At 60.1% G+C, this 26,761-nt stretch overlaps 21 protein-coding genes and 2 non-coding genes across 23 annotated transcripts; 9 read left to right on the top strand and 14 right to left on the bottom strand.

Moving 5' to 3' along the window:
• Positions 1 to 27: 27 nt before the first annotated feature.
• Positions 28 to 940, top strand: cyp6 (peptidylprolyl isomerase; the record flags this gene model as incomplete). Its single annotated transcript, XM_060267751.1, has 5 exons — positions 28 to 366; positions 389 to 448; positions 471 to 570; positions 728 to 885; positions 914 to 940. The coding sequence occupies 5 exons, from the start codon at positions 28 to 30 to the stop codon at positions 938 to 940; spliced, it is 684 nt and encodes a 227-aa protein (XP_060123734.1).
• A 1,014-nt stretch (positions 941 to 1,954) lies between these two features.
• Positions 1,955 to 4,565, top strand: MJAP1_003827 (uncharacterized protein; the record flags this gene model as incomplete). The annotated part of the gene is made up of 3 exons (XM_060267750.1): positions 1,955 to 1,977; positions 2,029 to 3,230; positions 3,253 to 4,565. The coding sequence occupies 3 exons, from the start codon at positions 1,955 to 1,957 to the stop codon at positions 4,563 to 4,565; spliced, it is 2,538 nt and encodes an 845-aa protein (XP_060123733.1).
• Positions 4,566 to 5,114, bottom strand: MJAP1_003826 (uncharacterized protein; the record flags this gene model as incomplete). The annotated part of the gene is made up of 1 exon (XM_060267749.1): positions 4,566 to 5,114. The coding sequence occupies one exon, from the start codon at positions 5,112 to 5,114 to the stop codon at positions 4,566 to 4,568; it is 549 nt and encodes a 182-aa protein (XP_060123732.1).
• Positions 5,115 to 5,160: 46 nt separating this feature from the next.
• Positions 5,161 to 6,116, bottom strand: CHO1 (CDP-diacylglycerol--serine O-phosphatidyltransferase; the record flags this gene model as incomplete). The annotated part of the gene is made up of 3 exons (XM_060267748.1): positions 5,161 to 5,706; positions 5,729 to 5,954; positions 5,977 to 6,116. 3 exons carry the CDS (start codon positions 6,114 to 6,116, stop codon positions 5,161 to 5,163), a joined length of 912 nt encoding a protein of 303 aa, XP_060123731.1.
• Positions 6,117 to 6,217: 101 nt separating this feature from the next.
• MJAP1_003824 (uncharacterized protein) lies at positions 6,218 to 7,642 on the bottom strand (the record flags this gene model as incomplete). The annotated part of the gene is made up of 7 exons (XM_060267747.1): positions 6,218 to 6,664; positions 6,697 to 6,951; positions 6,975 to 7,258; positions 7,282 to 7,324; positions 7,350 to 7,490; positions 7,514 to 7,567; positions 7,634 to 7,642. 7 exons carry the CDS (start codon positions 7,640 to 7,642, stop codon positions 6,218 to 6,220), a joined length of 1,233 nt encoding a protein of 410 aa, XP_060123730.1.
• Positions 7,643 to 7,753: 111 nt separating this feature from the next.
• Positions 7,754 to 8,738, bottom strand: PPH3 (protein-serine/threonine phosphatase; the record flags this gene model as incomplete). The annotated part of the gene is made up of 4 exons (XM_060267746.1): positions 7,754 to 7,802; positions 7,825 to 8,095; positions 8,118 to 8,695; positions 8,719 to 8,738. The coding sequence occupies 4 exons, from the start codon at positions 8,736 to 8,738 to the stop codon at positions 7,754 to 7,756; spliced, it is 918 nt and encodes a 305-aa protein (XP_060123729.1).
• A 119-nt stretch (positions 8,739 to 8,857) lies between these two features.
• DLD2 ((R)-2-hydroxyglutarate--pyruvate transhydrogenase) lies at positions 8,858 to 11,702 on the top strand (the record flags this gene model as incomplete). Its single annotated transcript, XM_060267745.1, has 5 exons — positions 8,858 to 10,196; positions 10,220 to 10,313; positions 10,730 to 10,928; positions 10,958 to 11,303; positions 11,326 to 11,702. 5 exons carry the CDS (start codon positions 8,858 to 8,860, stop codon positions 11,700 to 11,702), a joined length of 2,355 nt encoding a protein of 784 aa, XP_060123728.1.
• Positions 11,703 to 11,736: 34 nt separating this feature from the next.
• On the bottom strand, positions 11,737 to 12,476 carry USB1 (poly(U)-specific 3'-to-5' RNA exonuclease; the record flags this gene model as incomplete). Its single annotated transcript, XM_060267744.1, has 5 exons — positions 11,737 to 11,740; positions 11,806 to 11,990; positions 12,013 to 12,106; positions 12,129 to 12,230; positions 12,430 to 12,476. 5 exons carry the CDS (start codon positions 12,474 to 12,476, stop codon positions 11,737 to 11,739), a joined length of 432 nt encoding a protein of 143 aa, XP_060123727.1.
• A 64-nt stretch (positions 12,477 to 12,540) lies between these two features.
• Positions 12,541 to 13,876, top strand: MJAP1_003820 (uncharacterized protein; the record flags this gene model as incomplete). Its single annotated transcript, XM_060267743.1, has 2 exons — positions 12,541 to 13,095; positions 13,118 to 13,876. The coding sequence occupies 2 exons, from the start codon at positions 12,541 to 12,543 to the stop codon at positions 13,874 to 13,876; spliced, it is 1,314 nt and encodes a 437-aa protein (XP_060123726.1).
• A 23-nt stretch (positions 13,877 to 13,899) lies between these two features.
• Positions 13,900 to 14,894, bottom strand: OST3 (oligosaccharyl transferase subunit ost3/OST6; the record flags this gene model as incomplete). Its single annotated transcript, XM_060267742.1, has 2 exons — positions 13,900 to 14,520; positions 14,544 to 14,894. 2 exons carry the CDS (start codon positions 14,892 to 14,894, stop codon positions 13,900 to 13,902), a joined length of 972 nt encoding a protein of 323 aa, XP_060123725.1.
• A 98-nt stretch (positions 14,895 to 14,992) lies between these two features.
• On the top strand, positions 14,993 to 15,319 carry MJAP1_003818 (uncharacterized protein; the record flags this gene model as incomplete). Its single annotated transcript, XM_060267741.1, has 1 exon — positions 14,993 to 15,319. The coding sequence occupies one exon, from the start codon at positions 14,993 to 14,995 to the stop codon at positions 15,317 to 15,319; it is 327 nt and encodes a 108-aa protein (XP_060123724.1).
• Positions 15,320 to 15,368: 49 nt separating this feature from the next.
• On the bottom strand, positions 15,369 to 15,960 carry mrpl16 (39S ribosomal protein L16, mitochondrial; the record flags this gene model as incomplete). Its single annotated transcript, XM_060267740.1, has 3 exons — positions 15,369 to 15,502; positions 15,526 to 15,596; positions 15,623 to 15,960. The coding sequence occupies 3 exons, from the start codon at positions 15,958 to 15,960 to the stop codon at positions 15,369 to 15,371; spliced, it is 543 nt and encodes a 180-aa protein (XP_060123723.1).
• Positions 15,961 to 16,769: 809 nt separating this feature from the next.
• MJAP1_003816 lies at positions 16,770 to 16,849 on the bottom strand. The gene has a single exon. It is a non-coding gene; the product is annotated as a tRNA-Ala (tRNA).
• Positions 16,850 to 16,856: 7 nt separating this feature from the next.
• Positions 16,857 to 16,936, bottom strand: MJAP1_003815. Its single transcript has one exon. It is a non-coding gene; the product is annotated as a tRNA-Ala (tRNA).
• A 111-nt stretch (positions 16,937 to 17,047) lies between these two features.
• Positions 17,048 to 17,754, bottom strand: MJAP1_003814 (uncharacterized protein; the record flags this gene model as incomplete). The annotated part of the gene is made up of 2 exons (XM_060267739.1): positions 17,048 to 17,491; positions 17,515 to 17,754. The coding sequence occupies 2 exons, from the start codon at positions 17,752 to 17,754 to the stop codon at positions 17,048 to 17,050; spliced, it is 684 nt and encodes a 227-aa protein (XP_060123722.1).
• A 125-nt stretch (positions 17,755 to 17,879) lies between these two features.
• On the top strand, positions 17,880 to 20,040 carry MJAP1_003813 (uncharacterized protein; the record flags this gene model as incomplete). Its single annotated transcript, XM_060267738.1, has 2 exons — positions 17,880 to 18,070; positions 18,093 to 20,040. The coding sequence occupies 2 exons, from the start codon at positions 17,880 to 17,882 to the stop codon at positions 20,038 to 20,040; spliced, it is 2,139 nt and encodes a 712-aa protein (XP_060123721.1).
• A 26-nt stretch (positions 20,041 to 20,066) lies between these two features.
• On the bottom strand, positions 20,067 to 21,026 carry MJAP1_003812 (uncharacterized protein; the record flags this gene model as incomplete). The annotated part of the gene is made up of 4 exons (XM_060267737.1): positions 20,067 to 20,248; positions 20,304 to 20,620; positions 20,643 to 20,855; positions 20,878 to 21,026. The coding sequence occupies 4 exons, from the start codon at positions 21,024 to 21,026 to the stop codon at positions 20,067 to 20,069; spliced, it is 861 nt and encodes a 286-aa protein (XP_060123720.1).
• An 80-nt stretch (positions 21,027 to 21,106) lies between these two features.
• Positions 21,107 to 21,436, top strand: MJAP1_003811 (uncharacterized protein; the record flags this gene model as incomplete). Its single annotated transcript, XM_060267736.1, has 1 exon — positions 21,107 to 21,436. The coding sequence occupies one exon, from the start codon at positions 21,107 to 21,109 to the stop codon at positions 21,434 to 21,436; it is 330 nt and encodes a 109-aa protein (XP_060123719.1).
• A 21-nt stretch (positions 21,437 to 21,457) lies between these two features.
• Positions 21,458 to 21,936, bottom strand: HNT1 (bis(5'-nucleosyl)-tetraphosphatase (asymmetrical); the record flags this gene model as incomplete). Its single annotated transcript, XM_060267735.1, has 4 exons — positions 21,458 to 21,487; positions 21,512 to 21,597; positions 21,620 to 21,817; positions 21,840 to 21,936. 4 exons carry the CDS (start codon positions 21,934 to 21,936, stop codon positions 21,458 to 21,460), a joined length of 411 nt encoding a protein of 136 aa, XP_060123718.1.
• Positions 21,937 to 22,092: 156 nt separating this feature from the next.
• On the top strand, positions 22,093 to 22,810 carry MJAP1_003809 (uncharacterized protein; the record flags this gene model as incomplete). Its single annotated transcript, XM_060267734.1, has 2 exons — positions 22,093 to 22,249; positions 22,272 to 22,810. The coding sequence occupies 2 exons, from the start codon at positions 22,093 to 22,095 to the stop codon at positions 22,808 to 22,810; spliced, it is 696 nt and encodes a 231-aa protein (XP_060123717.1).
• Positions 22,811 to 22,935: 125 nt separating this feature from the next.
• MJAP1_003808 (glycerol-3-phosphate dehydrogenase (NAD(+))) lies at positions 22,936 to 24,223 on the bottom strand (the record flags this gene model as incomplete). The annotated part of the gene is made up of 8 exons (XM_060267733.1): positions 22,936 to 23,171; positions 23,225 to 23,320; positions 23,346 to 23,561; positions 23,587 to 23,764; positions 23,801 to 23,944; positions 23,996 to 24,063; positions 24,110 to 24,129; positions 24,177 to 24,223. The coding sequence occupies 8 exons, from the start codon at positions 24,221 to 24,223 to the stop codon at positions 22,936 to 22,938; spliced, it is 1,005 nt and encodes a 334-aa protein (XP_060123716.1).
• Positions 24,224 to 24,460: 237 nt separating this feature from the next.
• MJAP1_003807 (uncharacterized protein) lies at positions 24,461 to 25,300 on the bottom strand (the record flags this gene model as incomplete). Its single annotated transcript, XM_060267732.1, has 3 exons — positions 24,461 to 24,481; positions 24,700 to 25,107; positions 25,130 to 25,300. 3 exons carry the CDS (start codon positions 25,298 to 25,300, stop codon positions 24,461 to 24,463), a joined length of 600 nt encoding a protein of 199 aa, XP_060123715.1.
• Positions 25,301 to 25,532: 232 nt separating this feature from the next.
• MJAP1_003806 (uncharacterized protein) lies at positions 25,533 to 26,735 on the top strand (the record flags this gene model as incomplete). Its single annotated transcript, XM_060267731.1, has 3 exons — positions 25,533 to 25,630; positions 25,657 to 26,137; positions 26,160 to 26,735. 3 exons carry the CDS (start codon positions 25,533 to 25,535, stop codon positions 26,733 to 26,735), a joined length of 1,155 nt encoding a protein of 384 aa, XP_060123714.1.
• Between the last annotated feature and the right edge of the window lie 26 nt (positions 26,736 to 26,761).

Raw genomic sequence — 26,761 nt, 5'->3', positions numbered from 1 at the left:
GTCAGCGCGTCGTATCGGGCATCCACCATGGCATCGGGAGAAGCGGTGGTCGGGACGGAGCACGCCGAGGAGCGCGTGGACGAGCGCACGGAGGAGCAGATTCTTCAGGAGGAGGAGGAGAAGGCAAAGCATGAGGCAGAGATGGCCGAGGAAGCCGCTAAAGAGGAGGAGCGCCGCAAAAACAATGCGTCGGCGGCTGCGCTCACGCTCGAGATTGTCGGCGATCTGCCGCATGCCGACGTCAAGCCGCCGGAAAACATCTTGTTTGTGTGCAAGCTGAATCCGGTGACGCGCAGCGATGACCTCGAGCTGATATTCTCGCGGTTTGGCAAAATTTGCTCGTGTGAGGTGATCCGCGACAAAAAGGTACGCCGACTCGCTCACACAGACCGGCGACAGTCTTCAGTATGCGTTTATCGAATTCGAGGAACGCGAGGCCGCGGAAAAGGTAGGTTGTATCACTAACGCAGGCCTACTCAAAGATGCAAAATGTACTCATTGACGACCGGCGCATCTGGGTCGACTTTTCGCAAAGTGTGTCGAAGCTGCACAGCGTGTGGGTCAAAGGACGTACGGGCCGCGCGCCAAGCTCCAGTGCGCCGTCCGGCCCAAGTCGCGGCCCGAGCGGTGGGCGGTCTGGGCCGGGTCATCACTCGCGCAGCGCAGTGCGGGCGTACCCCGGCATGAACACTGACCATGTTTTGGTGGATTTGGGTGATATGCCCAGCCGTGACGAGCGCCGTGACGAGCGCCGTGACGACCGACGGGCATACCGCGACGACCGCGATCGTCATGACCGTCGGCCGCGTGAATCTCATGATCGGTACGGCGATCGTCATGACCGGACACGATCGGATCGTGACCATGACCGACATCGCTCCGATCGTGATCGTGATCGCTACCGCTCGGACAGGCACCGTTCGGACCGCTACGCATCTGATCGCGACCGTTCGGACAGACACAAAGGCGACCGTGACCGCGACCGCGACCGCTATGCAAGCCGCTCCGATTCGCGCTCGTACGACCGAGGTTCTTCCCGCAACGATCACCGCGATATTCACTCTACCAGGTCTTTTGAACGGCGGCCATCCCGCTCTCCGTAAAAGGTGTACTACGAATCAAGGTGTCGTAACATCAGCAACTAGTTCAGGAGCTCAGTGAGCTTGTGGATACAGTTGTTACAGGCTCTCACGGCCGTGCTCTTGGGGTTGATGCACTTAATACCCTCGTCGGGGAAGATGAGGCACTCAACGACCTGAACTGCGCATCATTCGCAGTGGCTGGAAACTTGGCCAAGTCCAAAGCTGCACTTCTCCTTGTTCAGTTACTTCGCTTTCGAAACGAGCTTGGTTGGTGTTGATCTCAGTGTTGGCCAGGGCGGCCGAGGAGGGGAAGAGCGAGAGCGAGAAGAGTGAACTTCATATCGATTCCGAGTCGAGGACCATTTCGCACAACTTTAATACCTCTCACTCTAGCATGTAAGCCCTACACTATCGCCACGAACTGCAAAAGTTTCGCGCACTATCGTTTGCATGCGGTTACGTGTGTGTACCCACGCCGCCCGCATCCCCCGTCCGCTGCGAAAGTATGCGCATCATGTTGATGACGACTTCAGGGTAGCCCGGATCCCCCTGTTCGTTTTCAACAGCTCAAAAACAACCGCTGAGGGTACACTTCTCGTTCAAATCTCTTTGATACTCGGAACTCGATTTGGCAGCTGTCAAAAATAGCAATGCGCCAATACAAAAGTTGTTCAGCGATTGGAACAGAGAGCTTAACCCTAGTACTTAACCTATGGTCATAGCCCTGACGCCGATTTACACTGGATGAACATGCGGTCCTCGCACCCGAACGACGCCCGCCTGCTGCTCAGAATCCAACGTGACGAACCACGACAGGGATCGGAATCGGGAAGTAACGTGACGCTGCCTGGTCTGTGCCTAGTGCTTCCTTCATGTTGGGCGTGTGGGGTGCGAGGTGTGTGCGCCTGTCGGAGCGCGCCTGGACCACGTTGCGTGCTACACCCAGGTTTGAATCGTGCATACATACGAGCGCAACGCGGCGATCGTCACAGCAAGTGGCCGTCGACTCGATTCGCAACATTGGCATCGTCGCGCACATTGATGCGGGAAAAACGACGCTGACAGAGCGTCTGCTGCACCTCACCAACTCGCTTACTCTCCCTGGACTGAAACCACCTACGCCACGCGCATCGCAGTCGGCTCCAGGCGACGTGGACACAGGCAGCACCGTGACGGACTTTTTGGAAGAAGAACGCGAGCGTGGAATTACGATTCAGAGCGCTGCGGTCGGACCGGTGTGGTGGTCGAGTGACGTGGTTGAAGAGCTCTTGAAGGACAAGTCGGCTGTTCCGGCGGCTGCCATTACCCTCGTTGATACCCCGGGGCACGTTGACTTTGGTATCGAAGTCGAGCGCACGGTCCGTGTGGTGGACGGCGCAGTGGTCGTTCTGGACGGCGTCGAAGGCGTCGAACCGCAGAGCGCAAACGTATGGGAACAGACACGACGGTACGGCGTGCGCGCGCACCTCTTCTTTGTGAACAAACTCGATCGAGCCGGCGCGTCAGTCGCAAAATCCATCCGCTCGATCATTGACAAAGGCCTGCACACGCGCCCCACGCTTGTCCAGCTGCCGGCGTACGCATCGCAACTTGGTGATGACGCAGGAGATCTCGCCAAGTCGGACGACGATCGGATCGTCGGCGTCGTCGATCTCGTGACCATGGACATACTGCGCTTTGACGGCGTGGCTGGTGAAGTGGTGACCAAGATTCCGCTCGACAGTGCCAAGCATGGCGTTCTGCATGCCGAAGCGACCAAGGCCCGCGATTCGCTGCTTGAGCTGGTCTCGTCGCTGGACATTGAGCTGCTCGAGGCGCTGCTCGAGGCGGACGATATGGGCCATGCTGGCCTTTCGCCCACGACGGTCCGGAACGCGCTGCGTCGGCTCACGCATAGTGGCGATGTTGCTCCGGTTCTGTGTGGTGCTGCGGCACGCAACATTGGCGTGCAGCCGCTCCTGGACGCCATTGCGATGTACCTGCCCAGCCCTGCTGACCGCCCCGACGTCGACGGCCTTATTGCGCCAGGCACACCGCGCGAGCGCGCGACGTCTCTTGGCCTCAAGCACCCAGACACGACTGCGCTTGCGTTCAAGGTGGTGTGGGACCGCCGCCGTGGCCCAGTGACGTTTGTTCGCGTGTATTCTGGTACGTATATCGACTAACACAGGCGCCATGCACACGGCCTCGACCATGATCAATACGACGACGCACAACAAGGAGCGCATCACGCGTCTTTTGCTTCCCTATGCGGACCAGTATGTGGACGTCCCGACGCTGCATGCCGGCCAGATCGGTGTCGTGCTCGGCCTGAAAGATACGCGCACGGGCGACACGCTCGTCGACCCCCGCGGCGGCGGCAATGCGAAAAAGATTGCCAAGGACGAGCTGCGCACGCTGCGCCTGCGCCGCGTCCACGTCCCCCCACCCGTGTTTAGCGTGAGTGTCGAGCCGCGCAGCAAGGTGGACGAAGGCGCAGTCGCTGAGGCGCTGCGTATGCTTGTGCGTACCGATCCCAGTCTGCACGTCAACGAAGGCAACGCAAGCACGGCGAGCGGTGCAGCCCAGACGGTCCTGAGTGGAATGGGCGAGTTGCACCTCGAGATCGCCAAGCACCGTCTGCAAGGCGAGTTTGAAGTGCATGCGCACCTCGGCCATGTCCGTGTCGGCTACCGCGAGACGCTGAACGAGGCGACAGGCACGAATGGCGCATCAATTACCGAGATGCTCGACCAAGACATGAACGGCAAGCGTGTCAAGGCCGGACTGACCATGCGCGTACGTGCGCTTGCGCCTGAAGAAGAAAGCAACGCACAGCTCAGCGGCAACCAACTTGTAGTCGACCTCGGCGATGGCGAGGACGTGCAGTACGAGGCCGGCCCCTTGTCCAAGATCCTGCGGCAAGGAGCTGTCGCAGCGCTGACGCGTGGCCCCCTGAGTGGCTACCCCTTGCAAGGGCTGCACGTCACTCTCTCTGACGTGCAGACGTTTGGCCCCGAGGTCTCCCCCCCCGGTGCACTGCGCATGCTCGTCACGACGGCGCTGCGCAAGCTGCTTGGTGCCGAGCGTGGCGCCCCGATTACATCCGGGCGCACGACGCTGATGGAGCCCATGATGCTTGTGACGATCGAGGCGAACGATTCGCATGCCGGCAAGCTGTCGAGCGACATTAGCGTCGAGCAGCACGGTTCGATCCTCGAAATGATCCACGACGTGGACGAGGGCCCGCGTACCAGCGACTACCAAGTGTATATCCCTCCCGAGGCAGCGCAAGACTTTGGCGCGTCGACCTCGACGGAAGGCAACAACATGACGATCCTCGCGCACGTCCCTCTTGCGCGCATGATGCGCTACAGCACGCGGCTGCGTGCACTTACGGGTGGTGCCGGAAACTATCGTATGGAGCTCCATGGGTTCGCTACGGTTAGCCCTGATCGCGAGCGCGAGCTGCTTCAGGAGCTTGGCCGCCTGCCGCGTACTTAGTTATACCTTTTGCCAGCGGAATGCGACGTCGGTAATGCCGACCTCGTCGCTGGCCTTGTCGTCATAGTCGTGCCATTCGCCCTCCTCAAACTGGACGTCGGTAAAAGGCGTGTTGGACTCGGTGCCGTAGCACGTCCATGTCGCATCGTCCGGCAGCACGCGATCGATGCTGGGGTCGAGCGGCGTGATGCCGCGGAAGTCGAGCGAGCAGATCGTGTGCCATTCCGGCGCGCCGTCGTCGGCTGCGACCTCGGACCAAGGCGAGACCTCGCCGAGCTTGCCCTCGTCCTTCGAGCCCGGCTTTTTGACGATGAACGTGGCCGAGTTCTCGCGGCGGCAGGCCGGGCAGTTGATCACGAGGTTGGCCTCGCCGCGGCTCTTTTGCATCTCGTCGACATTAGAGGGCTCCAGCGCGACGGCATTCGGGTGCTGCTCGCGGCACGAGTTGCACTCGAGGTTGAGCAGCAGCGCAGCGTCCACGCCGCCCGTAGGCACAAGGCGCGTCACGTTCTGAAAGTCGCCCTTGAGCTGCAGCGCAAGCGTCGGCATGATGGAGGAAGGCCCAAGCGCAAGCATAATTCCTATGTAACGCATGCTACGGCTTCGGGACGCGGAGCGTCTTGCTGACCATGGCCATCGACCACAGCGCGAAAATTATAGAAACCTTGTGCATAGCAATATAGCCGAAGGAGTTGGCCAGCTGGGCAATGTCCGGCAGACTCATGAACTGGGGCAGGAAGTCGCCGAGCGTCAGCAGCTTATACACCGGCACGGTAAGGTCCAGGACGAACTCGCCAAACGGCACGCCCGCGCCGCTCGCCACGCCCAGATACGACAGGAAGCGGCCAGTGTACGGGTAGGTCGTCGTGCTCGGCACCCATGGCCCGTTCGAGGTCTCAAAGCGGCCAAAGAGAATCGAGAGCGCCATCAGACCGACAAGCGCAAGGCTCGACGGGATCGGCAGCCCCTCGAAGTAGCGAGACTTGCCGTATGCATCGTGTGGAACATTAGCAGCCGTGATATTGAAGCGCGCAAGGCGGGCAACGCCCGCGCACACAAACACCGTGAGGAGCGCCGTGTCGAGCGGGTAGCGCAGGCCGAGCGCGAACGCGGCAAATGTCGGCGCGACACCGAACGAAATCTACATTAGAAAGAACACGTACCGAGTCCGCGAGCGAGTCGAGTTCCTGGCCGAGCATGCTGCTCGAGCGGCGCCAGCGCGCGATCTTGCCGTCAAGCATGTCAAAGATCGCGCCAAAGAAGGGGAACCACAGCGCGTACCACATGTACTTCGGGTCAGAGGTCACAAGGAAGCGCCCCGACATGAAAATCGACTGCGCGCCACAGAAGCCGTTCATCAGCGTAAAAGCGTCAGCGAGGTGAAAGTTGCTGCGTTAGTGCGCCCACGTACCGGACCAGGCTAAAGTGGCCGTTCGTCTCGATGAAACGCTTCAGCTCGACCTCGGCGTCTTGACGCAGGTCATCCTTGCTGCTTTTGCGGTCAGAATTGAACCGCTGGCGGAGCTCGTTTCCGTTCTGTTTCGCAGTCATGTTGTCCAACGTTACCCCGGCGTTTTGGCCACTTCCACGGGCACTGGGCGGCCACGTGAGAATTCACAGTGTGGAGGCTGCGGACTAAACCGAGCGGCGCTCTATGACAAGTGGAACGGATTGGTGATCGGCGGCGCAGCGCCCGGGTGCGTCTCCGAGGAAGGCGGGGCGGGCTTCCCAAGCCCCGGCACAGGCGCCACATCGAATGGGTCGACGCCCTCGGTCGCAGCGGCGCGATCGGCCGGGGTCACGCCTTGGGCTATGCCCTCGGTCGCACGCGTGTTCTGCGCGGCGACGTTCAGGTCGATCTCGTCCGCATCCGAGTCCGTGTCGTAGTCCTCCGGCGGAGCGCCACGCGAAGGCGCGGCAGTCGTAAAGCCCGAGTTGGCCACCAGCGAGGCGTCCACTTGGTGCGACAGGTTCGTCCAGCCACCCTCGGCGCCATGCGCGACGGCCGAGAGACGGCGGGCGGCCTGCGTAACAATGTCCTCCTTCGGCGGCGGGTCCGTACCAAGCGGGTGCTGCTGCACGGGATCGCCAGATGCGGCCTGGGTCAGCAGCAAACAAATAAAAAACGTACCAGCTGGAGGCGCTGTAGGACATCGACAATGATATCGTTGGCGTGCACGAGCATGTTGAGGAACTCCTCGTCGCTGACCGAGTGGATGTACTTGACGACCTCCTTCTGCTCCGCCAGCACATTGTTCACGTGCGTATGGACGCGGGTGTCGTCCAGCACCGAGATGCCCCGCTTCTGCGCGTCGACCATTGCCTGGAGCAGGTGAGACGACTCCTTCTGAGCGACAGCGATCGTTCCGTCGACACTGGTCATGCCCTGGCGTTAGCAAAGCGACGTACCGAGTTGATGTTGTGCGTCAGGCCCGAACCCACATCGGGGTGCACGGCCGTGTTGTGCTCCCCGTGCGGCGCACCACGGCCGACGGTCTGTACAGGAGCAACGCGGTCCACGCCACCACACTGGCTGTACAAACTGGTGACATAGACCATGCTAGGATCATGCGCAAAGTGGCGGCGCCACGACAAAAGAATCAACATGAGCTTGCGGCGCACGCCTGCGTCCGACGTGACGCTGTTGGCAATGTACTTGATGCGCTCGACTAGCTTGATGTCCGCAAAATTGCCTGGATTAGACAGAATGACATACGCTGAAAGTCCTTGGAGCCCATCTCGACCAGGCCCTCGAGAATCTGGGTAAGCTCGAGAAACACATACGGTCAGTGCGCGCTTTTGCTCATGGACTGTGCCGTACTTGAGACGCTTACGGATCGCACGGCTCACGCGGGCCGTGCCGCTCGGCGACTGTTCGACAGCGCTCATCAGTTCAGGCAGCCCATCATACGAGGTCTCGGGGTACTGTGTGAGTTTTGCCTACGCACCGCCTCGGTGGAAAGTGCCTCTACTGTGTGCGTGATGCTGTCCACAGTGTGCACCTGGGGAGGGGGGACAGATGGCACAGCGCGCTCGGCCGCCAGTGGTTAGCTATTTCGGCCACCTACCTGAGTCATGGTGTGTGTGAGTGATACACCGCGCCGGGGCCACAGCTGCACACCAATGCGGTTTCGCAGCAAGGTTTTACTAATTGTCCCGGTGCCGGCGGCGCTATATTGGGTATGGGATTACAAAAAGTAATCAGGTGCCGGCCGCTTGGCAGGTACGCCTTGTTCCCTGGGTAAGCACGGTTACGTACACCTGCGGCGCCGCATCAAAGGTGGGGTACTTCTGGTTCAAGGCGTCGTCGAGCTGCAGAATGCTCGCCACGTTTCCACACCGATAGCAGTAGTTCGGCGCACTCCATACCGTGACGATCGTCTCGTCAAACATTTGCTTGTAGCCCTCCAAAATAAGCTGGTGTGCACGCGCGATAAAGTCCAGATTGTTGGTATGCACGAAACTTTTTACCACGTCCCCGCCAAAAAGAAACCCGGCCCCGCGTGGAGATATGCCCCAGCCGGTGATTTCTGCGTGAGTCGCTCGACGTACCATCGGGATCCGACCAGAGCAGGTCGCACATGGCCCCGTCGTGCGGCACCTCTTGTTTCCGGTCAATAGTGCGGATTTGGTTCAGCGATACGATATTCGGGCTCAGGCCACCGTGCACACAAAACACGCGGCCGTCGACCACAGCGCCGAGAGACATGTAGTCAAATACGTCGCAGCAATACCGCCACACATTGACGCTGCCGTATTTGCGCGTGCACTCGTCGTAGAAACCATATACCTGTGTAATTTGGCGCGACTCGTGGTTGCCCCGAATCAGCGTCATCCGGTCGGGATACCGGACTTTTAGCGCTAGCAGCAGCAAAAAAGTCTCCACCGAGTAGAGGCCGCGATCCACAAAGTCTCCCAGGAACAGGTAGTTGGTATCAGGACACGGACCGCCTACACGGAACAGCTCCAAAAGATCATAGAACTGGCCGTGGATATCGCCGCAGATCGTGACAGGTGCATCGACCCGCTGCACATTCGACTCTTCCACCAGGATATCGCGCGCTTGGGCACAGAGCACCTTCACCTGCGCTTCCGTGAGCCGCTCGCATCGCTTGAGCTGCTCAATTTGTCTGCATAAGCAAGTAACACGCACTGATCCAAGTCGCTCGACATAGTAATGCCCACGCACCGCTCGGCGATACGCGTGGGTGGATGCCACTCGCGCCGCGCACGCGCGCGACGATCCACGCGATGGATTAGTAAACGTGACTCACCATTTTGGCTCTTGCACCATGCAGTCAATGCTGGGACGGGGTATGCTGCGCCAAGCTGCGCGGGCGCTGCCGCGCGTGCCGCGCGCCACACACCAGAGCGTGCGATTCTATGCTGCGCCGATTCCTCGCAAGCCAGAGTACGCTCAGATCACGCCTGCGATTCTAGAAGAGATTGCCGGCGCCCTCTCCACGCCGCAGACTTCGCTCCTGAGCACGCTGGGGGGCGGCTCGTGGAACCAGCTGGAGGCGTCCGAGCTCGATGGGTACAATAACGACTGGATGGGAAAGTACCTCGGCAAGTCGGCCTGTGTGGTCCGGCCCAAGACCACGGAGGAAGTGTCGCGCGTGATGCAGGTGTGCTATGCGAACAACCTCGCCGTCGTCCCGCAGGGCGGCAACACGGGTCTGGTCGGCGGCGGCGTGCCGGTGCACGACGAGGTCATTTTGAACCTCGGCGCGCTGAACAAGATCCGCAGCTTTGACGCAATGTCGGGCACGCTGGTGTGCGATGCGGGGTGCATCCTCGAGGCGCTCGACGACCACGTCGCTGAGCACGGCTACATGATGCCGCTCGACCTCGGTGCAAAGGGCAGCTGCCACATTGGCGGAAATGTGGCGACGAATGCGGGCGGTCTGCGTTTCCTGCGCTACGGCTCGCTGCACGGCAGCGTCCTGGGCCTCGAGGTCGTGCTGCCCAACGGCGAGATCCTCCCGGGCCTGCAGACGCTCCGCAAGGACAATACCGGCCTTGATCTGAAGCAGCTCTTTATCGGCTCCGAAGGCACGCTCGGCGTGATTACCGGTGTATCGATCGCGACGCCGCGCCGTCCGAGTGCGATGAATGTGGCTGTGTTTGGTGTCGACTCTTTCGAGGCGGTGCAGGCCACATTCCAGATGACCAAGAAGCATTGTGCCGAGATCCTCTCTGCGTTTGAGTTTGTGGACCAAGAGTCGTTTGGGATCGTGCTGAACAACGCCTCGGCGGCGCCCCGTGATCCGTTCGCAGAGCGCCATCCGATGTACGTGCTGGTCGAGACGAGCGGATCGAACAAGGACCATGACGACGAAAAGCTCCAAGGCCTTTTGGAGGAGCTCCTCGAGTCCGGCACGATCTCGGACGGTGTACTGGCGCAGGACGAGAGCCAAATGAAGGGCCTTTGGTCGCTTCGCGAGAGTGTGCCCGAGTCGCTGGGCCACTACGGCAAGGTGTACAAGTACGACATTAGTATTCCGATCGAGCGGATGTACGAGCTAGTGCTGGACCTGCGCGCACGCTTTATGGAGTACGACATGCTCTCTACGCCCGAGCGGCAAGGGCCGGTGAAGGCCGTGTGTGGCTACGGACATATCGGCGACGGTACGTTTTCCTGCTGACGCCAGGCAACCTCCATATCAATATTGTCGCACAGGCCTACGATCCGGCCGTGGAGGCGGTGATCGAGCCGTATATCTACGAATGGGTCGCCAGCGTCCGGTACGTGGCAATGACTGACAAAGTGGTTCGATTTCTGCCGAGCACGGCCTTGGCGTGATGAAAGCGGAGAAAATCGGATATTCTAAGGACCCCCTCTCTGTTCAATACATGAAGGAGATCAAGAAGCTTTTTGATCCCAAGGGCCTATTAAACCCTTACAAAGTACGTCATTTTTGCGGCGCTGACGCGATTTTAGTACCTGCCGAGCCATTGAGCAGGGAACCTCCACATCGGGTGTTCGCCACAGCTGGCCCGAACGTTCCGAATTTATTTGTGGACAGCGGTGTCGAAAGATTCCGACTTGTTTTTTCGTAGTACCATGTCTTACGGAACTCACCGCGAAGTTGGAAACGTTGAGAAGCGTGAGCAGTAAGTACCTTGGATCTTGGTACAGCACATGCTTACACGCCGCACAGGCAATACAAAGCCTCGATCACCGCCGGCGCGGAGGGCTTCGCCTTGGGCAGCGTAGCTACACTCTTTGGTGGCACCTTCCTTCAGCGCAGGTCTCCCACGATCCGCAACCTTCCTGTCGCTATCAAGTTTTCCATGGTTGTGTCTGGTGGTCTGGCCATTGCCATGATTTACGCTGAAAAGGCCGGCATTGCTGTTGACGTACGTTGAGGCGACGTGCTGACCCACAGGAGGCGCACTTCTCGGATGCAGCTGCCAAGGCGAAGCGTAGTAGGATGTCAGAGCTTGACAAGCGCTGGGACGAGCTCACCCCTCGCGACCAGGCTCTGACCTGGGCCAAGGACAACAAGTTCAGCGTCGTGATTGGCAGCTGGCTCAGCTCGATGACCGGCTCGTGGCTCTACATCCAGTCGCAGCCGCTTTCCTTCTCGCAGAAGTTGGTCCAGGCTCGTGTGTGGGCCCAGGGCCTTACGCTCGCTTCGCTGCTGATCATGGCCGGTATTACGCACATTCCCACGGCCGGTGACAAGATCCTCGAGCAGGAGCGCACGAGCGGTGACCACTCGTGGCGTAACAGTACGTATCTTTTCTCACACAGTCCTCCACGACGACAACTCGTCCGATAAGCAGGTATACTCGCGGCAAGAAGAAAACACTGCCCGCAAGCTCGAAGCCGATATTCTCTCCGAGACCAAAGGCGCGTTTGACAAGGCCAAGAGCGAGGCCAAGGACGTCGCCAAGGACACAGAGAGCGGAGCAAAGGACCTTGCCAAGGACGCCAAAGCCGAGGCCAAGGATGCCGCCAAGGACGCCGAGAGCGGAGCTAAGGACCTTGCCAAGGACGCCGAGAGTGGAGCCAAGGACATCGCCAAGGATGTCAAGGGCGGAGCCAAGGTCATCGTCAAGGATGCCGAGGGCGGAGCCAAGGTCTTCGCCAAGGACGCCGAGAGCGAGGCCAAGGAGCTCACCAAGTAGATTCACTCATTTACTTCGAATAGGGATCGTCACACTATCTCTTGCTTTGCCGACCTGTACCGTGATTGTCTGTGCATAAATTGGGCGGAGGGCACGCAGGTACGTGTCCAGCGACCGATTTAACGCCGAGGCGAGTTCCTCGCCGATCCGTTCGAGCGCGGCGCGGGGGCACGCTTCAGTCGGCTCACAGTACGCCACACTTGCGTGAAAGCGCGGCTGCTGATAGTACATAGGTGCGCGGAATAGGGCATAGAGCCGCTGGCTCAGTGCTTTTGTGAGGGACTGCAGCTGCATTAGTCGTGGCACGTACCTCGTGCCATCCCGCATTCGTCTCGAGCGCCAAGAACACACGATCCGAAGTGTCGCTTGGGAAGCTCGTAAAGCGCGCAAAGCCGACCGAGAAGCTGGATAAGTTGCGCAACGTACCGCTCGACCTGGCTCTCTCGCACGCACTGTGCTGCCTGGTCGACAAACGATTTTTGCTCGTGCTTGCGTATGAGAATGGGGCGTGTAAGCGAGAGGTGCAAGCTACGGCCACCTTCGCCGGACAACATGCAAAAGCCGGGGTACGTGCACCCTTGCTCTACGACCCTCCGAAGCAGGTTTTTCATCGGCTGGTTGTCGCTCGGCACTGGGTCAGATGGGGAACCTACCTGGTAAATATACATGACTGAGCCATTCGTCGCGCGATCCGCCATCATCCAAGCACACCGGAGGCAGTGCGTACCGCTCCTCCTCCTCCTCCGAATCGCTATAGGCCACCAGCCCCCCCATCGCGCACGGCCGCAAGCCACGTGGAGAAAAGGGCGCCGAAAAAAGTTTCGCTTTCTTTCGCGCAATGACCAAGGCAGCGGACCGTGGCCGGCCGGCGCAGTACAAGCAAGCGTCGCGCAAAGGCAAGCATGCATGGCGTAAGAATATTGACCTGAGCGCCACTGAGGCCGCGCTCGAGGATATCCGCGAGCAGGAGCGGGCGGTGGGCACGCCGGCCCACGACCAGAAAAACAGCCAGCTCTTTGTGGAAGACCGCAGCGGACAAGAGACGCAGCTTGCACGCCAAGCGCGTGAAAAGAGGAAGCTCAAGTCCCAAGAGATCCTAGAGGCACGCAGCGCCGTGCCTGCCATTAACCAGCGCGCGCGCTCCTCGTTCCAGCTCGATACCCAGACCCCGGCTGGCAAGGCGCACGCTGCCGGCCTCCCTGCCAAGGTGAAGCGCCGTCTGCGCATCCTTGCCTCGCGCCCACACGAGGGCCAGCAGGGAAATACCGAGATCGGCAGCGCGGGCAAGCTGCAGAGCGACGCGGTGCTCAGCTCTAAGCACGACCTATGGAGCACGCCCGCCGCACCCAAGTCCGACGAGTGGGTGTCGGAGGCCGCTACGAATGCGATCCTTGTACGTATCCTGACTTACCCAGCGCCCCAAGTCAATGACCCATGAACCTTTGGCTCCAGCCAAGACCGCGCCTGCGATTCCCCGTCCCCACGCCGGCATGTCGTACAACCCCGACTTTGACGCACACGAGTCACTCCTGCAATCGGCGATCCAGAAGGCGAGCGAAGAAGAGCACGAGATCCAGGAGAATGCGGCGCTCCGCAGCCAATGGCGCAACATTGCCCAGGAGCCGAGCACCAGCACGTCGCACATGGGCATGCCCATCGACGAGCCGCAAGAGGACAACGAGGAAGAGGAAGAGGAGGATGACGACGAAGAGGCGCCGCACGTCAAGATGCCGGGCCGCAAGTCGGCGGCGCAGCGCCGTCGCGAGGCGCGCTCCAAGGAGCAGTTCCACCAGGCCGAGCAGCGCCGCCGCCAGCGCCAGCAGCGTGCGATGGTGTCCGAGCTGCCGGGCCACCTCAAGCGCATGCGCCATCTCGCGCAGTCGCGCCAGGCGCTTGTTGACGACCGCCGTGCGCGCAAGCTCGACCGCATGCAGAACCAGGGCATGGCTGGCTTCCGCGTCGGCAAGCATGCCGTGCCGGAGCAGCGCATCGACGTGCAGACTGGCGATGAGCTAAGCGAGAGCCTGCGCCAGCTTAAGCCCGAAGGCAACCTGTTCTGGGACCGCTTCCAGAACCTGCAGGCGCGTGGCCTCGCCGAGGCGCGTCGTCCTGTGTTGCCATCGCGCAAGCTCAAGACGAAGCAGTACGATCGGCACACGTTTAAGCGTGACTAGGACTTCGCTAGCTATGACACTGTCTAGATAAACAGGTGGAAGGGGTAGATCGGGTTTTTGCGACGGAAGATCTCCATCAGGTAGCTAAACCCGAGCAGAAGCCCCGCAACGCCGGCCAGCACCACGAGCAGCTGCAAGGGACCCGAGCGGATGTAGGGAGCGACATTGTTCAGCACGAGCGCGCTGACGGCGATACCGGCGTACAGCGCAATGAGAATCGGCGACTCGACACCGTTCTGCGACTGAAAGCCCTCGCTAAAGATTTCCGCATCGCCGTTCGGCTTGGCCATCATGAACGGCGGGTTGCGGATCCGGTTCCACATGTAGCCCGAGGTAAAGGTAAAGATCAGGCCGAGCGAGATGAGCATCATCACTGCGCGGGTGCTGTTACGGAAGTCGATACGCGGCACGACAAACGCAGTCGCAAGGATCACGGCACCGCCAAGGAAGAGCTGGATAAGCGTCGCTTTGGTCACCAGCGGCTTCTTGGGCGTGACCGGGACCTGGAGGAACTCGGAAATGACATCTGCAAAGTCGTCCGCGCTGAATCCCTGGCGCGACACATCGTACTCGGACGGCTCATCCGCAATGCTGCTGGGCGCAGCAGGGAAGTTGTAGATCACAGGGACGTGCGTAAACTTATTCTGGGGTGAGTAGCGTCACGTACCCGCTTCAGCACTTCCATCGCACGGTCCGCCTCGACCTTGGCAAAGACATGGCGCTTGGTGCTCTTCTTCTTCTGCCAGCCAAGCGCAACTTGCTCGTAGGGCTCCTTGAAGAGATTGCACGCCGCACAGCGGTAGCGGGGGTGCAGCGCAGTGTACAGCACCGTCACCGAAAAGTCACGGGGGGCCGCCAGGAGCCGGTCGTAGGTGCTCTCATCGAGCTCCAGGATACCGTTCGGGGCTTTTTGCGCCTCAGCTAAAAGCTTCTCTTGGCTCTTTGTGTTACCGGCCACATGAGAAATGAGCGACACGAGCGCAAGAAGCGCACACAGCAGCGTTGCACCGAGCTGCATCGTCGTTCAGACGCGGCGCCGACTGGCCCAAGCCACGGCTTCCGACCTTTCCCACGTGGCAGTACTCCACGTGGAATTGCAGGTCGTCTTGGAACGCGATGGCGAGCGCGATCTCCTACCGCTGGGCGCTCGACGCGCAGGGAGCGGAAGCGAAGCCGATGCAGGGGGGCTCGGGCGACGTGCCGCCCGCTTCTGGGACGGAAAGTGTCGCGATCGACCAAAATTCGCAAGGCCACGCAGCACTGGCCGACAGCTTGGACGCTGCGCGCGCACGCCTCAATGAGATCGTGACGTGCTGGAAAGACGCTGTGGGCGTGGAACCGGACTCTACTATGGGCCGCAGCAACCAGGCTTCGATGACGACTACAGAGGGCAACGACGAAGAAGAGGATGAAGAGGATGACGACGAGGAAGACGACGCCTAAGGCGCGCTTCAAACAAGTAAACACATATATATCATGTATCATAGTTTTCCTACGGCTGGCTATCCTCGGGAATAGCCACGTTATTGGCCAGAGCCGCGTCGACCTCACGTCCCAGACGAGGAGGCGTGGACGCAGTCACAAATTCGGTTTTGATGGGGAGCTTGGCCGCAGCAAGGCGGAGCGCTGTGTGAGGAAAAGAAACATACCCTCCTTGGCCACCTCCTGACGGACCTCGACGTGGCCTCCAATCTCAAAGAGTACGCGGCCAACAGGAACACTGGATCAGCGCAGGAGGATACGTACCGGCATGCCCAGAACTCAAAGGAACCCTTACCCTTACCCATACGGGTCTCGTTACCCTTGACACACACGGGAACGTCAGGGAATACGCGCATGAACACCTGCGAGCCACGCACGACCTTGAGCTTGCGCTTCAGCGCCGTCTCGGCTGCAGTGAGCTGCGTCGCAGACAGACGGCACGGCTCCAGCGTCCGGATACCGTAGATACCCTGCGAAATAGTGGTGCCCTTCACAGAGCCACCGGTAGGGAACGACACACGGCCCTTATGTGCTTTGCGGTACTTGGTGCGACGAGGGCCCAAGTTGGATGCATACCGTTGCTGCTGGCCAGCCACCGGCATCAAGGGAGACGCAATGCTCCATGGAAGCACAGCCCCATTTTGGAGTACAGACGGCGTTGTCCGCGCCCCTCCGAGCAGCGAGCGCAAGAACATGATGAACCGCCGTACAGAAAGACGACAACGATCGCACGCTTCTTCCAGGTGGTAAATCTGAAATTTAATTGGGGCGTCCGGGCCTGGCCCAGGCGTGTGTTGGTGTCAAGGAACAACGACGAGGGCAATGGCGGGATACGCAAACCCCTCTACTTATGAGCAACAGAATGAAGATTCGCTGAATCGACTGTTTAACAAGGTTCACTCACTCGTACGTGCTCAAAAAGAGACGGCTGACGCAGCGTGAAGTTACCATTAATATCCACAACGACGCCGAGCAGCAACGATCGCTCATCGATGAGACAGTATGTTGCTATGATCGTGCATCTAACGTGATAGTCCTCCTCTTTTGATCGGTTCAGTGCGAATATGCGCCTGACGGCGAATAAAATGACGAACGAAGTCGTCAAGTACTCACGCTCACATCGTCTCACTGTGTCTATCGTCGGTGGCATGGTGCTGCTGTGGGCGTTGTGGTTCTTTTTCCTGTAAGATAGTATCTCTCTGGTGAACAGTATATATAGATCACCACGGCGCGTGAATGCGAGAAGCTCACCGACTATCGAAGCGCTGTGTCATGCAGCTGGAATTGTCCCCGAACGACACTCGGCGCAACCGGCAACGAAAAGGCAACATGGACCCATCGCAGGCCCTCCAATGTACCACTCCTACAACGTCCCAACCAAAAAAGAGCGAGGCTTAAAAACTCAATAAAATGGAAAATGTGAGAATTGAACCCACGGCCTCATGCAGACAATCATGCTAAAAAAGCGCTCTGCCACTGAGCTAATTCAGCAAAAGAATGGAGAATGTGGGAATTGAACCCACGGCCTCATGCAATCAGTAATGCTAAGCAAGCGCTCTACCACTGAGCTAATTCCCCAAGCGATGTAATCCTCAGTTTGTCGTGTCTACTTCAAGCCCTCCTGCTATAATGCGTCCTGCCGATCTTCTCGCGCCGGTACTCTGCTCGTGCGCACGCTTTTATCGCTACTTAGGCGCTGCAGCCGTACCGCTCACGGTACTCGCGCATGCTATCGATGTCCTTGCGAGCCTCATCACCGCGCGTCACTTCCATGTGCTTGATGATCTGGCCGAGCGTCACCACACTGTACACCTTGACACCCAGGCGCTTCTCCACCTGCATGATCGCGCTCTCCGGGCTGTCCTCGGTAGCACGCTCCTGCCGGTCCAGCGCGATAACGACGCCCTCGAGCTTCGCATCAGGCTGCGCGTTGATGATGTCGACCGCCTCGTTAATCGCCGTGCCGGCCGTGATCACGTCGTCGACGACAAGCACGCGGCCTTTGAGAGGAGCTCCGACAAGGTTACCACCTTCGCCGTGCGTCTTGGCCTCCTTACGGTTGAAACAAAACGACACATCGCGGCCGTGGTTCTTGGCAAGCGCCAGCGCGGTCGCAGCGACAAGGGGGATACCCTGCTGTTAGCAAAATTACATACTTTGTACGCAGGACCAAAGAGCACGTCGAACTCAACACCGCTGTCGACAATGCGGTTGGCGTAGCACTCGGCCACCATCTGCAGCTTCATGCCAGAGTTGAACAGGCCAGCATTGAAGAAGTAGGGCGACTTGCGGCCCGACTTGAGAGTGAAGGGACCACCGAAGCGGAGGATATCCCACTTCAGGGCATTTTCGATGTACTCCGACTGGTAGGGCTTCAGCGTCTCGTCCGTGGCCATGGCAAAAGGTAAGGAACCTACCCCAGGACCGGCGAAAAAGATGGACCTCCACATCGCCGCGCCGCTCCCGACAGCCCTTCGTGTCCAGCGCATTGGGGAGTAACTCCCCTGTGGTGAATAGCGCAATGACGGATGCCGACGATCGGTCTCGAGAGGACTCGCTCCTAAATGAGATCTATTCTCTTGCCCCCTACTTTTCCTACGACCAAGGCAAGAGTCGTACGGACGACACGGGCAGGAACGGTGCTCTGGTGAATGCGTCGCCGGAGAGGGCCGATGGACACCCGGGCACCAACTGGAACGACCGCATGAAAGCGTATGTGCTCGTACTGACCCAGTCTCTGGCACGAGGCAAATGACCAGGATGTGGTTGACCGCCAAAACCAGCGGGCAACCCCCTACTTTACCGAGCCTTCGCTGCAGACCGGCGTGACCCCGTCGCTGGCCTCAGATTCGAACCCGCTAAACACATCAACGTCGCTCGGTGCAACAAACGTGGGCGACACAGTGAACTCGGTCATCATGCCGTGGAACAGCCCGCGCATCAAGGAAGACATTGTGCGCATTATTAGTCAGTGGCTCTACGACGAAGGCTTTGGCGCCGCTCGTCAGGCGCTACTCGAGGAGGCAGGCATCAAGATTCGCGAGCGCGAGGATACCATGGCAGAGCACAGGAAGCTGCGCAACTACCTCTTGGAAGGAAACTGGTCGGAAGTCGATAAGATGTGCTCCAAGCCGCTGCTCAAGGACCACAAGGCGTTCCTCTATGCGATTTACAAGCAGCAGTACCTGGAGCATATTGAGCACCGTGAATTCCAAAAGGCGTTTACGTTCCTAATGAAGCGACTCAAGCCGCTCGAGCACTACCAGCCCCATGCGGCCGAGTTTGGTGATCTGTGCTACCTGCTGTCCGCTCGCTCGGTGACCGATGCACCGTCCTTCCGGTCCTGGGAGGGTATCCAGCCCGCTCGTGAGGCCCTTGTTGCCGAGTTTTCGCCGATCCTCGACCAGGACCGCGACGACCGCGAGACGATTGCCGGCTGTGATGCTCCGTTTGCGACAGAAGCGGGGCACAGCGGCACCAATGGTAACTCTGAAACGGAGAAGAAGAGCACTGTGCACGTCCCGCCCCGCCGCCTGCTCACGCTGCTGCATCAGTCGATGGCCTACCAGGTGGAGTTTGCTCGCTACCAGAAGCGCACTGTGCCTGTGGTCAACAGCTTGCTGCAAGACTACTCGGGCTTTGTCGTGCCGAACCGGTGTCGCAAGACACTCTATGGGCATGCACAGAACGTCAAGTGCGTGCGCTTTGTTGGCGAGGACGGGCGCAAGCTGGTCAGTGGATCGAGCGACTGCTCTCTGCGCCTGTGGGACACCGATTCGGGACAATGCGATGCGCTCCTCGAAGGGCACACAAGCCGTATTTGGGATGTGGATGCGACCCTCAACGGCGCCTTTGTTGCGAGTGCGAGTGGCGACTCGACAGTGAAGATTTGGAGTACCGAGTCGACGCTCGCCCAGCTTACCCTGCGCGGTGGCTACGGCGATGTGTACTGTTGCCGCTTTAGTCCCGACCAAGGGCACTTGCTCAGCGGTGGCTACGACAAGCTCGTGCGTCTCTACGACTTGGCCACTGGCACGGCGATCCGCATGTTCCCGGGCCACCAGCTCGGCGTGTCGTCTGGCGTCTTTTCGCCGCAAGGACGCATGATTGTGAGCGGTGCAAAAGATACTTCGATCCGGTTCTGGGACACTTTGTCTGGCCTGTGCATCCGCACGCTCCCTGGCCACCTAGGCGAGGTGACCTCGGTGGAGATGAGCGAGGACGGAATGCAGCTCCTGACCAGCTCCAAGGACAACTCGAACCGTCTCTGGGACATGCGTATGCTCCGCCCTCTGCAGCGCTTCAAGGGCCATCAGAACACGTCGAAGAACTTTATCCGGTGCTCCTTTGCGCACCCCAGCCTCTTGATCAGTGGTTCCGAGGACGGCCTCGTGTATGTGTGGGACCGCGAGTCGTCAAATGTCTTGCAGACCCTCGAAGGACACGGCTTCGAAGCTTCGCATACAGACGGCACGCTGCGCCGCCCTGCGACGGGTCTCGGTGCGCCGTCGATGGATGCACTGCCCGCCTCGCACGCCTACTACAGCCGCAAGCAGGTCGTGGTATACAGCACGGTGTGGAACAAGGTACAAGGCCTGCTCGCCAGCTGTGCCGACGACGGCACGGTCCGGCTATGGGACTGGGCGCGGCCGCCTCGCGACGAAGAATCGATGCTTCCGTAGTGATCGTAGTCGTCCTGTACACTATGCTACCGAAACGAGCGCTGCCGCTTCTTAAAGCGGCCCAGCACCCGGTCATCGCTCGCCTGCTCGTGCCGGGGACGCGGCTCGGGGCGGGGGGGTATCGGCTCGCCGTGGGCCTCGCGGCGCGCATCTCGCAAAAGCGCCGCCTCGTCGCGTGCCGACGGCGTGCGGGCGTTGGCGCGGAAAACTGGGTTAGCCAAGGGACATACAAGGCCCAGTCGGCGCGTCCGGCTTGGGCGCACTCTGTCGCTTTTCATAGAGCTCGCGCTTCGCCTTCTCTGTGGCCTCAATGTTTTGCAGGCGCGCACTGATGCCGAGATCAATTTCGGGCACCTTACTGAGCATGGCAGCACTTAGAGTCGAGTGGCCTTCGGCGCTAGGGCGAGATGTCTGCGAAGGAAGTTCGCTCTGTGCCTCACGCTGCAGCTTGCGGTACTTTTCCGCGACTTGGAAGAGCTCGTCTGCCGGGTCTACCATGCGTTTTTGAAGCCCTTCTTTCGACATGTCGCCCCCGTCGCCCAATTTCCGCTTGCGCATTTCTGACTCGACATAGTCCATCCTGGGTAAGCGCAGGTGCGTACATGTGCTTGTCCACATCCATGGCGCGCGTCTCGCCCTGAAAATGGTCCTTGTGCACGAGTTTGTGTATGGCATTGGCATGCGCGTCTCCTCCCGCAGCTGTCCCCTGCTCTCCCCCCTTTTTCTTCGTGTCACCTTGGTTGAGCTGGCTGAGCTCGATGCCTGTTGGCTTGCGCAAGAGGTTGCGCAGGGTGACGAGCTCGTCGACCGCCGGACTGGGTAAGTCGGTGCACGTACCTAGCCGATTTTTCTCCATCATCTGGCGACGCGTTATCTGCCGCATCGTCCGGCAAGGCTGTGGCTGAGATCTTGGTCACTTTTCCACGGTGCCCCCGCTTCTTAAAGACCGGCGAGGCCTCGGCAGGCTCCCCGCCGTCTGGCTGCATCGCCTACACAGTGCGTGAGGAACGAACCATGCGCTTATCTCAGCAAAAAAGATGCGGGGAAGCGTCTCACCACCACCCGGATGGCGACGCCGCAAGCCTCTGCGGCCGAAGACCGCGTCCGCACCCGCTACCTGGAGCAGCATCTCCGGATACGGCTGTCTGACAGCCCACGCGCGATTTGTGGCATGCTTGTGTGCATAGACTCGCAAGGCAATGCCATTCTCAACGAGGCCGTGGAGCAGACGCTCGACCCCCAGACCGACGAAGTGTGCTCTGAGCGCCACGTCCCGATGGTCATGATACCCGGCAAGTGGATATCCACGGTGGCTGTCCTCCCCGCTCCGCCGGTGGACCCCCTCCAGCGCCAGGCCCATGCCCAAGCGTACCTGGGCAGTTCCATGTATCTCTAGTCTATAGGTGTGTACAATACTCTACAATTTCTCCATCATCTTCTTGTACACCTGTGGTGAGACCCCCCCACGTACATCGTCCAGCTCCTCGTTGTTAGGCTTGGTCGAGGGCCAGCCGACAACTAGGCCTTGCTCTTCGGTAGGCTTGGGGATAACATGAACTGCGTTAGCGTATACACGTACAGTGCACGTGGTCCACGACCTGGTGCGCGATGCGGCCATTGTTCTGCAGCACGTTGTAGTCGGTCGCTCCCGTGGCGATCGCAATCTTCTTGGCGACCGGCAGAATGTCGGCAAGGCTGTCATCCGGAAGCTCGTGCATCTTGGCAGCGTGATGCTTGGGGATAATCAGGCTGTGGCCCCGCGAGCAAGGTCCGATATCTGCGTTAGTCGTGCAACGTACCGAGGAAGGCATAGCTCTTCTCCGTCTCGAGGAACTTGCGCGAGGGGATCTTGCCAGCGATGATCTTGCAAAAGATGCAGTTCTCGTCAGTGGCCATCTTGGTAGCTTGGAAAAGGAGACGTGTAGTAGGGCGGAAAATCGTGAAGAACGACCGAGATCGTGTCAGACGACAGCCCCGCACCGAGCCCGCTGCGTCCGTGCATGTGCTTTGCCACGTGGAACACTTTGGCCGGCTCCACCCACGCTGGAAGGAATGGTGCCGAAGGTGTACTTTTCGCCACCGATGCGCACGCAGCCCACGGACGCGGGGCCCGAGTCGAGCAGTACGTCGATTTCGGCGCCCGTGCCCACGCCCCCGAGCGTGCGCGACGTCTCGCCGAGCATTTGTTTGGAGCTCGTGGAGTTTAAAGGTACGGCGTGCGTCTCACACAGACCTCTTGCGGCAGTTCCGTGCGTTGGACGATGGAGTGACGCTGCGTCTGAACCGCTCATCCGCACGCTCTCGTGATACAGGCACGTCCGCGCCGCCGTCGCTCCTGCAGCAGCACGACAAGCGTTTTTCGTCGGCGGCCGCGGCCGATCTCGGCAAGTCGACCTACGCGTCGCTCAACGACACGGTCTGTGCCTCGTTTTGGCGCGAGCTGCTGGACGTATGGGTGCGCCGTGAAGATACCATCCGCTACTGCATTGCAGTCAACGGCCAGGCCGCCAACCCTGCCGCGGGCGCGACGAACCCCGACAGCCGCCTCGACAAGGACTATGTCGCGGCGCCTGCCCCCGCTCCTGCGTGGAGCCGCGCGGAGAACCGCGCAGAGTTCACGGAGCGACAGCTGCGCAACGAGCTCGCAGTAGAGTCCATCATCCGCCGCCGCTCACTCGAGGTATTCAAGTCGCGCTGCCGTACCTTTGTCCCCACGCCAAGCGATACGGTGGAAGGCGCACGCGAACAAGCATTCTGGGAAGGCAAATAATCGCTATAGAGCAGCTATTCACGGTGAAACGTCCATTAGAATGCTCGTGTGCCAGCGTCACAGTATGCAACAAAGGCCCGCCTCAGCGCAGAGCGCTAGTGAAGAGCATGGGATTCACGCACGACTCAGAGGTCGGAAGTGAGCTGGGCCGGGGGCATGCCCTCGAACGAGATCTTGTAGATCGTGCGGAAGAGAGGGTAGGCATCGACACGGTTGCGCGACGAGAGATACTGGTAGACCTCGCGGGCGGTCTCGGTACCCTGGAGCTTCTGGCCGTTGAGCAGCTCCGCCTCGAGGACCGAGAAGGGCTTGCCAGTCTTGACAAAGGCCTCGGCACACTTGCGGTTACGGCCACCAAAGCCTGGAGGTCAGTCGTGTCGCCATACGTACAGGTCGTGATCAGGTCAGCAATACCGGCGCTGGTCTCGGTAAAGGTCTCGGGCTTGACGTTCTGGAAGAACTCGAGCGAGAACTTCTTCATCTCCATAAGACCAATGCGCATAATGGCAGCTAAGGTTAGTCAGTGGAAACGTACCCTTGGCGTTGTCACCCCAGCCGAGACCATCGCAGAAGCCGGCGCCGATGGCAACGACATTCTTGAGGGCACCGCAGAGCGAGACACCGGCAACATCGTCGATCATGCCGACGCGGAAGTTGTTGGTGTCAAAGAGCTTGACGTAGGACAGGGCAAGCTCGCGCTGGTTGGGGCGGTAGCCGACGGTGGTCTCCGAGAACTTGTCGCGGGCGACTGCTGTGAGCAAAAAAAAGTAACGTACCCTCGTTGGCGATGTTGGCACCGCTAAGAGCAGCGCAAGGGATGCCGAGAGCCTCCTGGATGACGTCGGCAAAAATGCTAATCTTGTTGTCGCGCACGTCGACACCCTTGATCATGGAGATGGCGTGGGCCTTGGGCGAGATGTTGCCCTTGAGCGACTTGCAGACATTAAGAATGAACTGTCGTGTGAGCTTCTCCATGCAGCAAAAACGTACCTGGTGCGGCAGCACGAAGATCAGAAGAGTCGCGTCGCGCGCGGCCTCCTCGACGTTCGAGATGGCAACGACGTTCTCGGGGAGCTGCACGTTGGGGAGGTACTTCTTGTTGGTGTGCTCCTCGTTGATGATGTCCGTCAGGTTCTGACCGTCGATCTAGAAGTCAGTATTCCGCTCAGGGCGCGCAGCACCTACCTTCTCCTGGTAGACATACATGTTCACCTGGCGTTCGAACGAGTCCGAGTGGCGCGCAGCGTTGTAGCCTGTCGGTCAGTACCTCGAATCCCCACAGGCTGTGCCTGTACGTACCCGCAATCTTGGCAATGGCGCTACCCCTGCGCAGTGTTAGCTGCTTGCTCGCTTGCTCTAAACGTACCAGTTGCCTGAGCCGATAATGGCGACCTTCTGCTTCTCGATAGCCATGATGTTGGTCGTGGTGCGATGGATTCCTGAGAGGGGAGCGGTGAACAAATGTCGTTGCTGCACTGTCGCTGAGCCAAGCCAACGAAACATGCGCTCGCACCGACTTCGGGCTGCACCGCGCTGCTGAGCCGGTAATGCGCCGGATTCCGACGAAATTATTTTTGGTTTTTCGGAATTGCTTTGTCAGCACCTCCCTGTATGAGGGTTCATCGACAGGCGCAACCAATTATGTTTGACCTATAGCACAAAGTCCCGCAGCTACCGCAGGCGGCGCTCCGCAGAGGCAGCAGTGGCGCATGCGCATCGGGCCTCCCAGATTGGACAGGCGAACGTCACAAACCTTTATTCCCGGTTTAGCGTAGGCCAATGGAGGCGCTAAGGGGGCATTTGCCGAAGCCGCCGAACCAGCCGTTCCTGATCTTCGGCTGCAGATGCACGCTCCAATAGATTCTGCCATGAGAAGGTGACATACGTACCACGCGGAGCTGCTCCAGCTGGGTATATACGGTGCGCAACGCATCCTCAGACCGGCCCTTGGCTTCGAGATCGACACTCAGAGGCTCGCCTTTGGCCAGCGCGGGGAAGCGTGCGCGGGGTTTCGCGGTGCGCAGGCGGCGCTGTCGCCGCTCTTCGCGCGCATCGGCGAGCGTGCCAAGCGCCTCGGAGCGGCGCTGGACCGCCTGTGCATAGGCAGTAGGGATCGCCTTGCGGCAAGAGACGACGCGCTCCGCGAGCTCGTCGACTTCCTCGGCCAAGGTGTCGACCTTGTTCGCGAGCGCCTCGTCGAATGGTTCCGTAGCCGCTGCCTGCTTGCTGTATTCGGAAAAGGTCATGCCATTGATCAGCACGTTGTGCATGAGCCGTGTGCGCGCGGCATAGACCCACTGTGTCAGTCAGGCAACGTACGCGCTCCACCGCGTGCTCGAGCGTGTCCTCGAGCGAGGACGCGGCGCCGTGCAGCCCACGCGCCCGCAAGCGCTCTTTCCCTGCATCTAACGCATACTTTCGTACTGCGTTGATGATATAGTCCAGGTCGCTTGGGTGCTCCAAGTCGACCTTGGGCAGCTCTTTCGGCATCGTGTCGCTCCGTAAACAACACGTGCTTAGTCAGCAACGCCCTTGGTTTCGACGGCAAGCTTTTCGACGTGCAGGGGCCATGGGACGTCACGATCGCGTCGTCCTACAGTCGGTCGACTTGGACACAGACGCAAGCATTACGTCACAGCTGGATGAGGACTACGATGCTGGGTGGCCTTCGTCGACTCCGGGTCTGTGGAGCGCCAAGGGGCCCACGATCCACGCCCCGAGGATGAGCCTCGCCCGGAGCGCCAAGCTGCACGCACGCTGGGCGTACGGCGGCTGGACGGATGCCAATCGCTGGAAGCGCGCCATGGGACTGGTACAGATGTACGTCTCTTGCTCTCCTCACACAGGTCGTCCGAACTGCGGATGGGACTGCTCAAGGGCCTGCTGCTCAGCACCGCCGTGTGCGCGCTCGTATACTTTTTCCGTCTCACCATGCTTCCGTCGCGGACGTGGTACGACGAGGCAGATTCGTTCGAGAACGAGGATACTTCCGCCGTGTGGGTCGGCTCGGTCTCGAGTGCATTCTGGTTATACCCTCTGATTGCCGGGAGCTACTTGATGGCCTCGACCTGGACGACGGGCGTCGCCGAGGCCGCGTACTCTGCACAGAACGTCAAGGTCGCTGGCATACGCCAGCGCCTGCAGGCGACGACGTGGGTCGAGCACGTGTGCCGCCTTGCGCTGATTGTCAACTACTCGGTGGTGTGCTTTGGCCTGCAGTGCATTCCCTACCTCGGGCCGCCGCTCGCGTTCCTGGTCATGTCGATGGTCGACGGCTACTTTTGCTTCGAACAGATCTGGGCGGTGCGGGGATGGTCGCTGGAAAAGGTACGTTGCAAGACTCACACAGCGCCTCCGCTTCAGCGAGTCGCACTGGTCGTACCTGATCGGCTTCGGCGTGCCGTCGACCGCCGTGTCCTTTTTCCACCCGAGCGGGCTCTTGAACTTGATGCTTTTTATGCTCGTCTTTCCGATCTGTTCGGTGCTCGCATTGCTTGCGGATCCCCAGCCACAGAGCACGGCACTCGGGTCGCAGGCCGCGGTGCTGCCGACTGCGCCGCAGGCGGATCGCTCCAAGGAGCTGTCGCTCTTGCTCCCTGCGCGTATTCCCCTCTTTTGGCCCACGGTACGCTTCCGCCGGTTGCTGGTCGCGCACGTCGCGCCGGCCATCAGCCAGTATGTCCCGCCCGCCGCGTCGAGCACGCCGCGCAAGAAGTACGACCAAGCCGGCATGCCGTCGAGCGTCCCCCGCCGCTCCGCCGCGCAGTTTGTGGGCGGTGCGTGGACGAGTGCGCCGGCGACACCGAGCCCGCCAGTCTACGAAGCGCCAGCGCAGCCTGCACCGTGGCATGCATCGGCGGTGAGCATTCCTATGGCCGCCGACCAATCGACGCTCGGCGCGCGCAAGTTTCAAAAGATGGCGTAATGATAGTGCAACGAATGTCTGTGGCG

Source organism: Malassezia japonica, chromosome 8 (genome assembly GCF_029542785.1).
Source record: "Malassezia japonica chromosome 8, complete sequence".
Lineage (NCBI taxonomy): Eukaryota > Fungi > Basidiomycota > Malasseziomycetes > Malasseziales > Malasseziaceae > Malassezia > Malassezia japonica.
This window is presented reverse-complemented; position numbering and strand designations above follow the sequence as displayed.